Source organism: Papaver somniferum, chromosome 1, assembly GCF_003573695.1.
Source record: "Papaver somniferum cultivar HN1 chromosome 1, ASM357369v1, whole genome shotgun sequence".
NCBI lineage: Eukaryota > Viridiplantae > Streptophyta > Magnoliopsida > Ranunculales > Papaveraceae > Papaver > Papaver somniferum.
Window position 1 is genome coordinate 32,640,790 of NC_039358.1, and position 15,786 is coordinate 32,656,575.

The 15,786-nt window shown below is 38.5% G+C and overlaps 1 protein-coding gene and 1 long non-coding RNA gene across 6 annotated transcripts in view; one reads left to right on the plus strand and one right to left on the minus strand.

The window, feature by feature from the left end:
- Window positions 1-1,803, minus strand: part of LOC113279442 — a 38,624-nt gene extending 36,821 nt beyond the window's left edge. The window contains exon 1 of the mRNA XM_026528154.1: window positions 1,652-1,803. Within this exon, the coding sequence (XP_026383939.1) occupies window positions 1,652-1,803 (152 nt within the window). The remainder of the gene's footprint in view (window positions 1-1,651) is intronic.
- An 809-nt stretch (window positions 1,804-2,612) lies between these two features.
- On the plus strand, window positions 2,613-4,975 carry LOC113282548. Of its 5 annotated transcripts, none has more exons than XR_003327020.1 (5): window positions 2,613-2,828; window positions 3,013-3,256; window positions 3,402-3,493; window positions 3,705-3,920; window positions 4,125-4,975. It is a non-coding gene; the product is annotated as an uncharacterized LOC113282548 (long non-coding RNA). The 5 variants fall into 5 exon arrangements; XR_003327017.1 differs by having other exon boundaries at window positions 2,614-2,828; window positions 4,037-4,975; XR_003327015.1 differs by having other exon boundaries at window positions 2,614-2,828; window positions 3,705-3,888; window positions 4,005-4,975.
- Window positions 4,976-15,786: the final 10,811 nt, after the last annotated feature.

The window sequence follows — 15,786 nt, forward strand, 5'->3', positions numbered from 1 at the left end:
CCGGCATACAATAATATAGGGTATATATAAGATCTACGCCGGTACCAGATACCGGCATGGAATTATGTAAACATAGTATGCCGGAAATGTAATTTATTTCAAATGTAATCCTTGTCGACGGAACAACGAATGCACTTAGCATGTGAATCAAGCCTTTGAACCCCTAGGCGACCCTAGTGGACGAGTTATAATCTCGTGAGGGTTTACATAGAGATCTACCCACAAAACCTACACTAAAATTTCTAAAGTCATCAATCTTCGTCCGAGGACGATACACTCTCAATCATCTCCGGGGCATACTCCGGGATTTTGGATTCCATGAATTGGTAGCTTGCATCGAATGCGAATGCTTCCCCCTTTTCCTCCAAGTAGCGCGCTTTGACGACTTCATGCTACAAAAACATAACACAAACTTACTTGGTTAGTGGTGTTTAGTAGGAAGATCAAACAATATGATCACGTAAAATAAACCACAACAATACTTACAAATTGATTTAGGATGATGTCGTGTTTTCGATTCCGGAGATTCACCCCAAATTCTACCACGTTCAAGGTCAGGTATCATGTCATTAATATGAGGAAGGTGAGAACCTTTAACTTTCACTTTGCCTTTGTCCTTCTTTCCATTGCCTTGTGTCGGTTGTTGACTTGTCCCACCAACTTCGCTTTGGCTTGCTAATTGACTTGGAGGAACCACATTATCTTCATCCTCACTTTCCTCTTCATCTTGCTCATTTTGATCATCGTGCTCACGGATTACAACTCGACTACGGTCACCACCACTCTCCCAAATTATCCCTCTTTTCTCAGCCCCCAAACGCTTTTTGCGACCTTCATCTTTCCCTCGAGGAGGGAGAGATTGAGAAGTATCAAGACCGTCCTTCCTTCTTCTCTTAGTGACCGCATATTTAGTTTTTCTTTTGTTAGCTTCCTTGGCTTTTGACCTATATCATAAGCACACGAAATGAATGTGAGACAACTCACTTTCAGTTTTTGTACCGGCATTGACTTACTTAAACTAACCACGCCGGTTAAATGTTCCGGCAGTGAACATTGACTATCGAGAATGCCGGTAGTCATATGTAATTCTCCTGGATATCAAAAGACTACTACCGGCACTCTCGAAATAAATCAATTTCATGCCGTAACTTTGTACCGGCAAACAAATCAACCTAAAAGCTATGCCGGTATAGGTGAAAAATTCTTACGTTTTCCTGTATGTTTTAAGTCCACTACCGGCATGCTCGAATTATTAAAAAAGAATGTCGGTGCCCAAAACCGGCATATAATGCAACCCAAAATCTATGCCGGTACTGGTGACAAATTCATAAACTCTCCTATATGTTTTAAGTCCACTACCGGCATACACGAATTATTATTAAAGACTGCAGGAACTAAAAACCGGCATAGACTTCGACCCAAATTCTATGCCGGTAGGGGAAATTCAGTTTCAGGTGAATCTGGGGTTGGAAACGACATTGCATTCATCCAAGATTGAATGCCGGAACACAAAACCGACACTGTATTCATACATATTTCAGTGCCGGTACTCACTGAAACTCAACTGTTTCAGTTAGGGTTCGCGATTCTAACCTAAACCCATTGTTATAAATCGATTTAAACACTCACAAAGTAGTTTAAAATCACTTACCTTCTCACAGAAGCCATGATTGCGAGAGGTTGGTTGTCCGAATCCGCTGCTTCTTCTTCTTGCTCTTGAGAAATTTTAGCAATTCTTTGTTCGTGTTTTTGTTGACCTATCGATTTTGACGATTGGGCATTAGTTTTCTTTCGTGGAGTCATTGTATATGATTTGGGTAGGTTAATCGGCGAAGAAATTTTTGAATCGACGAAGAATGGATGAAGAACGATGAAGATTTTTTTTTTCAAAAACCTAACCCTCAGTGCTGGAACTGATTTGAGAATGGGGGATAAATGGTTTGGTTTTTGATTTTAAGTTCTAGTACAAAGGATATAATGGTCTTTTCATAATGTTTTTTAATTAGTCAAAGGATATTTTAATATTTTCATACCCAAAAATCACCCCTTAGCACAACCATGGGTTGGGGGAAGTAATCAATATCCCCCAATTACTTTTTTTATCCCCCAATTGCGCGTCTTTTAAGACCTTTACCCCTTACATTGAAGATGATCTTAAAAGCTATAAAAACATAAGATTTGGTCCCACCTATATTTAATGTTTGATTTATCTTTTTTATCCCTACTTTATTTTATAAATGACAAATGTTAGCCTCAAATTTATATACAATCAATTTTTCATTTCTTAAATTTATTTTTTGAATATTATTATATTTTATTTTCAAAGTATTTTATATATCATTTCTTTTAATTTTTCAATAATTAAAATAAAAATAAATATTAAATAATCACTTTATTTTAGTTTGATTTTTTGTTTGAATATCTATCTTACAAAAACAAATGGTTTTTGTCTAATCTGACGGTGGTGAATGATCGTTTTGAGTGATCGTCGGCTCACATTCCCTGGAAGTGCAAAACACAAATCGTGGCTGAGAACGCTCCCTACTTTTACGTCCGAATCCAACGTCCCAAATCTCTACTTGCCTTGATCCCCTTTCGGTTACAAAACCCATTATCACCGATTTCTTATCGCACTTAATCCCGTCTTCTCCTCCATTAACAATGCCATTATTTGCGCCATTCAACCTCTTTGATTCATACCATGATAATCATGCGTTACGTTAGAAGAGTTATCCTTTGGAATTTTCCCTACATAAACCTCAACAAAAGTTATCATCTTCCCAGGTTTCTCCATTTCTTTGTTCCGCATACTCTATCAAGGCTATTAGGTCAGTACCATCTTTAATTTAATTTTTTTCTTTCTAATTTGTCGAAATGGTTTCTTCAATTGGATATTTGATTCTTCCATATCTCAAAAAAGAAGAAGAAGTATTTTTCATTCTGGTTGTGTTTGATTCATGGTTAGGTTCTTCTTTCCTCAATTTTTAATTTGATTTTCTTTCTTCATTATAGGGTTTCCCCTTACCATCGACAACTCCAGGTAGAATGTGCAGAAGATTTGGATTTGTAAGTAATTATGAAGATAAATTTGATTTTTCCTTGAATCAGTGTTGATCTTTTCATTACAGCGAGTTTACCAAGATTCAATTCTGCCTTTATATGAGGGATAGGGAAGGGATGCCCTCTCCCATAGTGCTTGGCCTCAATGATTGTTTTTTACTCTGTGAATGGTAATTAAGGTATTTCGACACACCAGGTAGAGACTGATCCAATTAGTCAAGACTCCATCCCATGATTGTTTTTTACTCCATTTTTGTGAATAATTGTTAAGGTCTCACTATATTTCTGTTATTTTTTGTGTATGTAAGTTTCTGATTATTTAGTACTTTACACTTTCACAGAACCATTGTGATGCACTGCACCCTCTCCTCAACCAACGTCAACAGAGTGTACACCAACATTGACTTACCTGAAATATTCAAATGTAAGAAAGGTCAGTAGGAATTACCATCAACATCGATTGATTGCTGAACTCAATACTTATGACAATAGAGGCATTGACCATTTACTTCTAAATAGAATCCGATTACTCTGTTATTCTCTGTTATTATTGCAACCATTCAAATTGTGCACACTTAATTTCACCCTTTGATACCATTGACTAAATCTGATTTGCTTGATCAATCTCCTGTCTCTGTGTACAGGCTGCTAATGTCGCTGTATGTAAAGCCCGACCTGCACATTGACAAAGTCACGACCAATTAACCAACTAACCATGCCCAGTTACTCTTTACCGAAATTACTTATTGAGAATGGTTGGTATTCTCTTGCTTTCTATGGTTGCAACAAGGAAGCTGTTTGAGGATGCTGACCATTGATGCATAAAATGTGAGGCCAAGGTCGACCTTCCCATAGATCCGGTTTGTGATCTTTGCTTAACACCGTGATATTTAACAATCTATTTTTTTTTTTTTTTGGTTGGTGCCTACCCATTTCCCACTCAGGTAACTTATCCACGTTGAAGTTGATGATGCAGACTGCCGTTTTTTATCACTCTTAAAATCTGCTGGAATCATTGAAGGCAGCCGTGCTTTCAGGGTTCTCACCAATTCTTCACCATGCAGTGGATTTCCAAGGTTCTCAACAACTGCAAGGATTTTTGTTAGTTACTTCCAAACCAAGAGAATATGATATTTTCACGACTGAAGTTCTCATTCGCAAACTGTGACTACTACAATCATATTCACAAAGGGCACAGTCAGTTGTATCAGACATGTACACATTTGACAAACTTTACACATGTTTTATGAAGCTACTGGAGGAGGTGGGGTGATGGATATAGAGGATGAGGAGGTGAGGTGGTGGTGGTGTTGGATGAGGAGGTGAGGTGGTGGTGGTGTTGGATGAGGAGGTGAGGTGGTGGTGCTTGACAACAACATGTGCAATTGACATGCACATAATTTTATGTGCAAGCAACTTTAGTAAAACAATGCTTAAAATAGGGACACATTATACTGTTTTGTAACTTGCGTATGTATTGCTCACATCCGAGAACTTGATTTAGGAAATCACACGTTGCTACTTTTCTGACTGCCTGTTCGAGGTAATAAACAAAGATGATTGTGCAGTTAGTTACCTGGTAAGCAGTTATCGTTCTGATTAATGGGCTTATACCCTAAGAGGATGTCATTGGTTTTGTACTATATTGATGTATCAACTGCATTAGACCAGGAAGAATCACTGATTAAGCATAAGTTAGACATCAAGCATAAGTTAGACATCACGATCATGGTGTATATACACATTCATTCCCAATTCCCAGACCTGTATAAAGTGGGGTTTCATTGGGAAATCCGTATGGTAGGATTTAATTTAATGATGTATAAAAGAAAACTTTTATCACAGACTCACATACGTTTCCACAATCTTTGTATGGTTACAATTTGATGATGTAAATCTGATCTGCACAAGTAGTGCATATGAATTTATGACTAGCGAAAATTTCCAAACACCAGAAACTGGGACGACGACCAAAAATACCTTGGAAGTACATATCTCCCTCCTAGGTTGACCGCAGATGGAATAAAAGGCTACCATAATCGAATCACATTTTGGGTTCGACACCTGTTCCCGTTCCTGGATTGGACATAATGCATATGAGCAACCGCAGGACCTCTTTACATGGAAACATGAAGTTTTCGGGGTTGGCGTAAGTGATTTGGCACTCTTAACCTTTCAAGGATTTCAACTACAATTGCAATAGGTCGAGAAACAACAACGAATAGTTCGGTGGTATGGCCATCAGGCCCATCACAGTAAAAACTAATGAGTAAGGACTATATTCCTTGATACAAATCTATAGTTGCTGAGATATCGTCATAATTCACACTGAGGAGATTACTAGACATCAAATAGACCCTTCCAAATTAGATGCGTGGAACAAATTTCTTGGGACAAATAAGTTACTCATTTATACATCACATGATATGCATAGTAAACTAATGATGAATTAGAAGTTGAGATTTATGTAAATTCAAATTATAGCACTCATAAAATCCATGCTATGTTTATCTTGAACCAGATACATGGAGTGAAATATTTGGAACCACTGTGTTATCAGAAAAGAAAGAAAAAAAAAGTGTAAACGTATCAAATGAAAATTTATGCCAAAAAACAAGCAATGATATGATACTAAGCAATAAACAAACAAAATTTCGGGCCGTTACGGCACGGGTCATATACTAGTATATATATATATATATATATATATATATACATATATTAGGTATCATCCCGGCCTATGGCCGGGGATCAACCTTGCCGTGGGATGATGAAATCGATGGTCGGATATATCCGAATAGACAAACACCACTTCTTTTTATAATATATATTTAATAGTGACAATTAGTAACAATCATAATAATAGTGACAATTAGTAAATTTGATATTATATATATATATATATATATATATTTATATTTATATTCAATAGTACAAAATTAATTTATTACTTAAACCAATAAAATTGAATATAACTATTTTCAGAGAAATGTCTGTTTTTATCATTTGCTACAAAAACAATGGTTGAATCTGATATTTTACCAACACACTTTGATTTCTTTTTTAATCAGCTTTAACTTTAATTATTTTTTTTACCAAACGTCTAACTAATTTTTTCTCACAGCACAATGTTAGAGCACTGCTCGGTCGAACTCGCATGCGTTGCTATCTCAAGCATGTTTGTCAATGTTAGTGATCAAAACTATAAGTCTTGATTTCTAGTCTACTATTAGCTAAGTCTCGGACTAGGATAGAAAGTGTAGTTGAGCTCAAGACTCCATGGCGATCATCATACAAAGACGAAGAACTACTCAAGGAACTTGTGGAACTTCATCGACTAAAAGGTATGTGGAGACTTGAACTTATCTATCACTCAAAAGTCTATCTACTATATCTCATATCTTGAGACAAAAGTCGTGTTGCTATATAGACTTTGATTATACACATTTGCTATTTCGAGCCGAGTTTATCTCGCTTATCTGTTTCTCGAAATATGTGTTGGTAAGCTTTCGCTTTGGCCAAGTTCATCTTTACTAGTGACGAAAGTCATATTAAGTTTCAATTACTTGAAAATTGCTTTGACGAAAAATGATTTGTGAATAACAACTATATAACGTCCTCTAAGAATGTTTCAACAATTGAAATGAGAGTTTATAATATATAACCTTGAAAGAATATAAACATTTTGTGGTAACACATACGTGTGTAAGTCCTTATTCCTTGAACCAAAGTATGCGTACTTTGTTGCTCAAGAAAATCGGAACTAAAGTCCGCGTACCAGTACGTGCACTGTCGGAAGTTCACGTCCCGTGAATTTCTGTCGGAGTTTGTGAACTGAATACAAACTTATTCAAGGTACTTAAGTCCGCGTACCAGTATGCGTACTTAAGTTGGTTATTTTCTAAAAACGGTTATTCGTCAACTTCAACTTATATAAACTAAGGAATGCATAATTGCAAACCGTGGCTATAAAGTTCATGAATTGATTCGAGTGAATCAAATCGTTTTTGCTTCGATTGTGTCTTGTATACTTCTATAAGATCTAAGCAATTGAACAACTCTCTAACTAGTTCATTTGAGTCATTTGAACTAGTTGTGGTAAAGAAGAATATGGTTGATATGAAAGTGCTCATATGGATAACCATTTGGTTAACTACTGTTGAACCAACTAAGTGTACATGTTTGGGTACGGTTACACAAACCTAAATAAACGTGCATTTCATTTGTGTGTAACAAGCTAAGTTCGATCTAACGATTGGAAGATATTAGCTTGAATCTAATCAGGTCTTCATCTAATGGTGAATATTGAATGCTTTGTTACTAAGCTAACATTGATTGCAAACCCTGATTTGAAAGTCTATATAAAGGAGAACTCTAGCAACTGGGAAACCTAATCCCCACACCTTATGTGTGATACTAGTTGTATTAGCTAGAGTCGATTCTCCTTTAACCTTAGGTTTCTTCTCGAGACCCTGTAGATTAACGACTTGAGGACTTCATTGGGATTGTGAAGCCAGACCCAACTATTTTCTTTGTAGTTGCGTGATCTGATCTTGCTGTTTCTGTCGTATTTGAGTACAATCGTAAGATTGGCTTGAGATTGATTTCTCCGATAGGCAAGATATAAAAGAAGTCACAAACACCTTCGTCTCATCGTTTGTGAGTCCGCAATATCTTCTTTCGCTAGTCGATTAAGATTATTGTGAGGTGACTGATAATTCTAGGCTTTTCTTCGGGAATATAAGTCCGGGTTATCAATTGGTTCCTGTTCACCTTGATTTATCAAAAGAAGGAACAAAAACTCGTAGGTATTTCTGTGGGAGACAAATTTGTTTATTAAAGTCTTCGACTTTAGGTCGTAGAAACTATTAGTTGTGGGTGAGATCAGCTAAGGGAATCAAGTGCGTAGTATCCTGCTGGGATCAGAGACGTAAGGAGCGCAACTGTACCTTGGATCAGTGTGAGATTGATTGAGGTTCAAGTACAGTCCATACCGAAGTTAGTTTGTAGTAGGCTAGTGTCTATAGCGGCTTAATACAATGTGTGTTCAATCTGGACTAGGTCCCGGGTTTTTCTGCATTTGCGGTTTCCTCTCTAACAAAACTTTTGGTGTCTGTGTTATTTCTTTTCTGCATTATATTTTGTCATATAATTGAAATATCACAGGTTGTGCGTTGAATCGATCAATTGGGAAATCCAACCTTTGGTTGTTGATTGAAATTGATTGATCCTTGAACATTGCTCTTTGGTACCGTTCAAGTGTTTTCTCTTGTATTCTATTAGACTCGCATATTTCTATTTGCTTGAGTAAGTATGGAATCGAGAAAGTGAGATATAACTCTTTGATATACTTTTATTAAGATTGAGTCTGACTGTCTAGTTGATTCTCTTAAAAGTATATTGGAGTTAGTCCATACAGATTTCTAAGCGAAATATTGGGTGTGGTTGTTAGACCCATGCTTTTTCAATTTGTATCAGAGCAAGCAAACACGTTTAAAGACCTTATAAGTCTGTGTTTATAACCATCTGACTCTATGGATAAAAATCCTATCTCTATAAACGTACCACCAGTCTTCGATGGCTCAAACTACTTATGGTGGAAAATTGTTATGCGTGCTTTTCTTCAAGCTCGTGATTTTCAAACATGGGTACGTGTTGTTAATGGCTATGATCCTCCGGTTAATACAGAAGGCGGTGTATCTATACCTAAGGATATTGGTAGATATAGTCCAGAAGAAATCCTTGCTGCAAAGAAAAATTCTGATGGCTTAAATGCTATCATACATGCCATTACCCCAGATCTTCAGCACCCACTAAGTCTAAAGAAGCCTGGGATATCTTAGAAACCGCATTTGAAGGAAATACCAGTGGGAAAGAAGCTAGGCTTCAAAACCTAAATTATGATTGGGAAAACCTTCGTATGGCAGATGAAGAATCATTTGATGAATTTAATCACAAATTATTTGAAATTGTTAATGCATCTTTTGCATTGGGTAAGAGCATTCCTGAAAAGGATATTGTGATGAAAATTCTCAGATCACTGCCACCTAGATACGATTCTAAGAAGCATGCCATCGTTGAAGGGAATAATCTCGCAACGCTGTCCAGAAATACTCTGGTTGGGAAGCTGAAGATCTTTGATCATGAGTACACGTCCAAGTCTTGTAAGGATGTTTCTTTCAAAGCACTAAAGAACACTAAATTATTTGATAAAAGTAAAAGTCTTTATCTCCGAAGATGATCTTTCTTAGGCTGATTCATCAGATGAAGATCTTGACAAGTCGGTCTCGTTGATCCAAAGACAGTTTAGGGATCTTCTTTTGAAGAGAAGTAAACGGTTCTCCAGAGATAAATCCAAGTCATCAGATAAACCTCATAATCGTGTTCCTCCTAAAAATAGGGATAATGATGAAACTGATGGCGAGGATATGCCTCAGTGCTTTAAGTGTAAAGGTTTTGGTCATTTTGCACATGAGTGTCCAAATCGAAAGAAATACATTGGGAACAAAGGTCTTGCTACAACTCTTGATGAAATGTCTGACAACTATGATTCTAATGAAGACGAAAAATCAAGTGTTGCACTTCTTTGTGAAAATATTGATTTTGATAATTGCAGCAATACATACATCAATCTCGATATTCTTTCAGAAGAAAACTCAACCAATCTGGAAGATAAAATTGAAATTTCTATTGGAAACTCTGTGTATGACATTTCAGGTACCACTATGTGTCTAGCAGCTTGCACATCTCAGATGCCTGAATTATATCCAAGTTTGACGTGCTCATATTGTTCAATCAAAGGTCATGAAATATCAAAGTGTTACAAGTATAAACACAAATTGAGACATGTCAACAAACTTCAACGAAGACCAAATCAATTAGCAAACAAGCTCAAACTTGCTCAAAAGACCACTGAGGTATGTAAGATTTTATCTTCGTCTAAGAAGTTAGTTTCCAAGGATAAAACAAGACCATTAGAGAAGAAAGTATGGTCCAATTGTTTTGATAGACAGAGGTATATGGATTCCTCTCAAAAGGAACATGGTGGACAGATTGTTGTTCACCGCAACTCAACTTGATATATTGTGTTGATTTGTGTATCTTGTCTCACATGCCTGATCAAAAGAGACAAGGTTGTGCACCTCTCATGCTTTAGAAAAGTTTGTTTTCTTCTTTTCTTAGTTTTGTTTTTTGATGTAAAATTGGAATTCCATGTCTATCAATAAAGGGGGGGTTATTCGATAATTCTACTATTTCTAGGGTTCAGAGTTGTGCGTGCACGAACCAGTTAAAGGTTGCGTAACCCTATATTTATTTTTCCTTCTCTAAAACACTTCCTAAGACTACTTGTTGAGTTTAAATTATGATTTTCTCTCACAAACCCATATTCTTATGGATACTCCAAGCATCATGTCTTCTTATGGAGAAGATGTTAATATTATTGTTAAGCCACCAATCATGAAGGAAAAAGAGAAATCTCCGTTGTTTCCAAATTTGAAAAGGAAAAGAAGGAATGCGAGGAAGCCAAGGTATGTTCCTTTAAATTCTCAGAAGTTTTCTGATGTTCTTGAAGAGTTGAAGGAGACACGAAAGTAGATTCAACAGATAAAGGCTTTTGTGTTTTGGACTCATGAGATTCAGAAGACCCTGGTTCGACATCAGTCAAGAAGGTTTATTGATATTAACTCCTACCTTCATGAACCTTATGTCCCAATGGTTGTTGAAGACAAGGAGTTCGGGGACGATAAATTCTTCAAAGGTCTTAACATCTAATAAATCTTCTTATGAGAATTTTTTTCTTGTGTTTTTAGGAAGAATAACTAGAGTTTGGAATAGCCATTATTGTGATTACACATAGCTATGTCCAACATTTTTATTTTCATTTTTTTAGGTTTATTTGGTTAAATTCTAAAATTGTTTGAAAGATGATTTTTGCAGTATTAATCTTTATGGTTTTATATATTGCAATGTGTTATGGAGATTATTGTGAGGTGATTGATAATTCTAGGTTGTTCTTCGGGAATATAAGTCCGGGTTATCATTTGGTTCATGTTCACCTTGATTTATCAAAAGACGGAACAAAAACTCGTAGGTATTTCTGTGAGAGACAGATTTATCTATTACCGTAGACTTCTCTGTGTGATACAGATTTGTTTATTAAAGTCTTAGACTTTGGGTCGTAGCAACTCTTAGTTGTGGGTGAGATCAGCTAAGGGAATCAAATGCGTAGTATCCTGCTGGGATCAGAGACGTAAGGAGCGAAACTGTACCTTGGATCAGTGTGAGATTGATTGGGGTTCAACTACAGTCCAGATCGAAGTTAGTTTGTAGTAGGCTAGTGTCTGTAGCGGCTTAATACAATGTGTGTTCAATCTGGACTAGGTCCCGGGTTTTTCTGCATTTGCGGTTTCCTCGTTAACAAAACTTCTGGTGTCTGTGTTATTTCTTTTCCGCATTATATTTTGTTATATAATTGGAATATCACAGGTTGTGCGTTGAATCGATCAATTGGGAAATCCAACCTTTGTTTGTTGATTGAAATTGATTGATCCTTGAACATTGGTCTTTGGTACCGTTCAAGTGATTTCTCTTGTATTCAATTAGACTCGCAGATTTCTATTTGCTTGAGTAAGTATTGAATCGAGAAAGTGAGATAATAACTTTTTGATATACTTTTATTAAGATTCAGTCTGACAGTCTAGTTGATTCTCTTAAAAGTATATCGGAGTTTGTCCATACAGATTGCTAAGCGAAATATTGAGTGTGGTTGTTAGACCCCCGCTTTTTCACACAACACATCAACGCACAGCAAAAAAGTGCTTTTACAAAAACTGCAGCATTACCAAACTAAGCCTAAGACTACGGCCTCCACTGTTTTCCGTTCAGGAATTTTTTAAAAGTCATTCTTCTGGGATATTTTGGAATGCGAATAACGAGAAGCCCATTATTCAATGTATTGACATCTGATGGAATCTGAAATAAAAAGTCCATTATAATTAGGTCGTCGTTAACCCCATCATAAGTAGTACTACTCCTATATACAAAACCTAAACTAATCTTATCATCGAACAGATTAATAAAATGGCAATCCTTGATTTAGATTTAATCATCAAAGCTATGTGTGTCTATATCTTTTTCAAGCAGACTCACAGGAAGAAAAACAGAAAAGGAAATCAACAAAGTTATTATTTACCCGAAGATGTTTGTGAACACACAAACCACGAAGGGATCCGAATGCTCACAATCAATCATCATCATCTAAAGAGATTTGTGATGATGATATCCTAGTGTTGATTCATTGGCTCAAAACCTTCGGGTTTATCATGGCCTCATCTAACAACTCCGTGCGAGGCATTTGCGCACGGGATATAAGTACAAGCAAAGAAAACAAAACGTATATAAGTAAAGATCCATGGGGCTAAATAAATATAAAGTGCTGAAATGTAAATAAGACCAAGGTTTACGTGGTTCAGCACTAAGGCCTACGTCCACGGGGTTTGTTGTTTTACTATATTCTTCACGGTTACACGAATAGTCGAATGACTTTTGGGTTTACATGTTTCCCTCTTCTAAATGATTAACTTACACTTGCAATCTCTCTCTCCTTCCCTTCCTGATTTTTCCGATCCCCCTTCCTCTTGGTGGAGACGGGGTATTTATAAGGTTAGAATGTGGGACCCATCTCTGAAGACCGTTGGAGCCTTATCTTCTTGTGTCCTTGCGTCTATCACGCAGAGGTCTGCGTTTGCCCCTTGATCCCGCAGAGGCATCCTCGCTCGTTCCACAGGTTGATCGACACGTACACTGCTCAGAGTGTTTAATGTGGGTAGTTGAGGGGTCTGCTCGTGTCAGACAAGTGTCTTCTGCCCATGTCACGTCCGTGTCAGCTAACTTTCTCTCCACCGTTGATCTTAGCTTCTCTTTTGGGGATGAGATAAAGTAACTCCTCGGGGTTTATTTGGTGTTTCGTAGCGCATCATGTTTTGATGTTTTGGCCTGCATGCTTTCCACGTATCTTTTTATATACACGTGTCTGATAGTGAGATATATGTGTACACAATTTGCCCCTTTTCTTCGGGCTTGAATGTCTAATGGGTGCCTTGAAGAAAAACCATCGTCGCATATTCTTCTCACTCCTAATAACTTCTCCTAGATACTTGGGCACGTCTTTTATTCGTGCATTAACTGCTTATGTAACGGGCACGTTTCCCATTCCTCCATTAATTTCCTTCTCTTTCTTTCGGGTATATTAAGGAGAGAAAGAAAATTAATTTCATTCTTCCTAAACATTCTCTCAGTTTTCATTCTTTATTTTTCAGCCCTTAAATTCTCTGTCTGTCTTCATTGAACCTGTGACCTTAAATTCTCTGTCAGTCTTCATTGAACCTGTGATCTTAAATTCTCTGTCAGTCTTCATTGAACTTGTGATCTTAAATTCTCTCCACCTTAGCATTAATCACGCCCGCTTCCACTGTTTGTTTCTTCTGCTGCTGTTTTTGCCGGTAAGTTTTTCTTTTCTTTGTTTCCACTGTTTTGCGCTGTGTTGATTTGTAAATTCTCTGCTACTGTTGTTCCTTGTTTGTGATGAAGAACTTCTTCTGATGCTTGCATACTAGTTTGCCCCTGTTCTTCATCTTAAATCAAGGAAGCCACTGTTTTGCTTGTATTCGAGTTTTTGAAGGTATGAATTTTGAGCATGTATACTAATTTTAGGGTTTCTGCGTTATCGTGTGTGTATTGCTATTGATGTGGTTTTTTGATCTTTGGTAATGTTTTTGAATGTGTGTAACTTGTTCTTGATTTTAATCTTTTCGCAGCCATGTCTGACCGTCCGTGGCTTACTTATCAGACTCCTGGTTCTGGCCTATCGAGATCTCCTCCGCGTAGAGAGTCTCAAGATGATGTTCGTCGGAGTCGAGTTTCTTCTGGAGCGAAGGCCTCGTCTTTTAGGGAAGAGATTCCTCCGACAAATCCTTCTGGTTCCCGAAGAGTCTCCGATCGCGCAGCGTCTCGTCCTCGTGATGATATTAGGAGTACGCAGGCTCCGCCTCGTGCTGTTGCTTTTGACGTTCCTCCTCTACGTTCGTTAGTACCCGAGCATCATCTGCGGTCCCCTCCAACTGTTAAAGGGAAGAATACGAAGGGTGTAGTTCCGAGGGCTGAATCTTCAAAGAATCCTCCTGTGAAGAGAAAAGCTTCCGAAGCGTTCATTAGTTCATCCGGCCCCGCCGAGGAGGATGAGGCTGCCCCCTTGATACGCAGTGTCTCGGTTAGTAAGAAAAAAGTAACCTTCAAGCATATTGATCTCGAAATATTCAAGGAAAAGCATGATCTTCAAGCCTTCGGGGTTCGTTTCTATGCCCCTGAGGATGATATTACTTATGAGCTTATCTCAAAGTATGAGTTCGATGAATTTCATTTGTTAACGACGGTTGGAGCGTTCGAAGCTGGTCTTATGCTGCCGTTGTACGAATCAGGTGATTCCTTCTACTATGACGTGCTTGCTAGTCGTGAAGGCTCTTCCACCAATACTCACAGCCGTTCCGTATCCCAACTATCGGGGAATTATCTCTGCGCCCTGAAGGAGTGCTATCTACGGAGTAAGGGGGAGACGTCGATGACTTGCTACGTCCCCAATCCCGCGGAGAAGGAATGGTATACTCCTGAGAATTTCAATAACTCCTTCGGTGATTACGTCAATAGTAGGAACCGCAAGCCGTGGAGTGTCAGCCTTCGGAATCTCGCTGCTCCTCGGGGCGAGATTCGTCTGTTAAATGAGGTCAGCGATGCCAAGATGAAGTATGTTCCTGGCACGGAGGGGTCTAGTCATCGGAAACTCTTCCCAGCGCGCGAGAGGATCAAGCGCGATCATGACTACGAGTGGCACGCCACCGTTATCGAAATAGTTGGTCCGTGGGCTTACGGTTGGATTCCTGGTCCCCGTGGTTGGCGGCCTACCGAGAGTAGCAAGACACGCGAGTCACCTCCTGCTCGTTATGGAGATTTCTGTCCCTGGCGTTTAAACTTTGCGGGTACGAATTTTCCTTATGCCCTTGACGTCGTAGAGGGAGACGAGGAGGAAGGTTCTGGTGCTATACTTCCACCGAAGAATACCTCAACTGCTCAGGTACGCGGATTCTAGCTGCGCTTCTCCTCTTTTAGAAATTCATCTGTCGGGAAAAATAATTCTTTTTGTGGTGTTGGTTTTCAAGTGTTGAAGAAGAAAAAGATTAAGCCGAAGCAGTCTTCTACCATTGTGATGGGCGAGGCTGAGGCCCATGAAGAAGTTACTAGTCCAGTGAACGAAGAGTTTGCTGAGGATGAGGAGATTACAGATGGGGAGGAACGTACTGGTACTTCCCCTATCAATGTCGAAGAAGAGGTCTTCGTTGGTCATGTTGGTGATGAAGGAAGGAACAAAGCCGTGGTGGCTGATGACGTTGTTATTGGGGACATTTCTGTCCCTGCTGGTGATGTCGCGGATACCCTTCCCGCCTCTCAAGAATTTTCTTTTGATCGGATGTACTCCACGGGGGAGTTCTTTGACGATGCCCTCGATTTTCCCGAGGACTTCTCTTTACTTTCCCCCAATGATAATTGGGATGTTCTTGGTGGTGATGGTAATGGAGACGCTACTGTTGAAGATGGTGGCGCGGAGGAGCATGCTGCGCATGTAGGCGCGGAGGAGCATGCCGACATTTGTGCTGAGGGGGCCGTGTCAGAGAA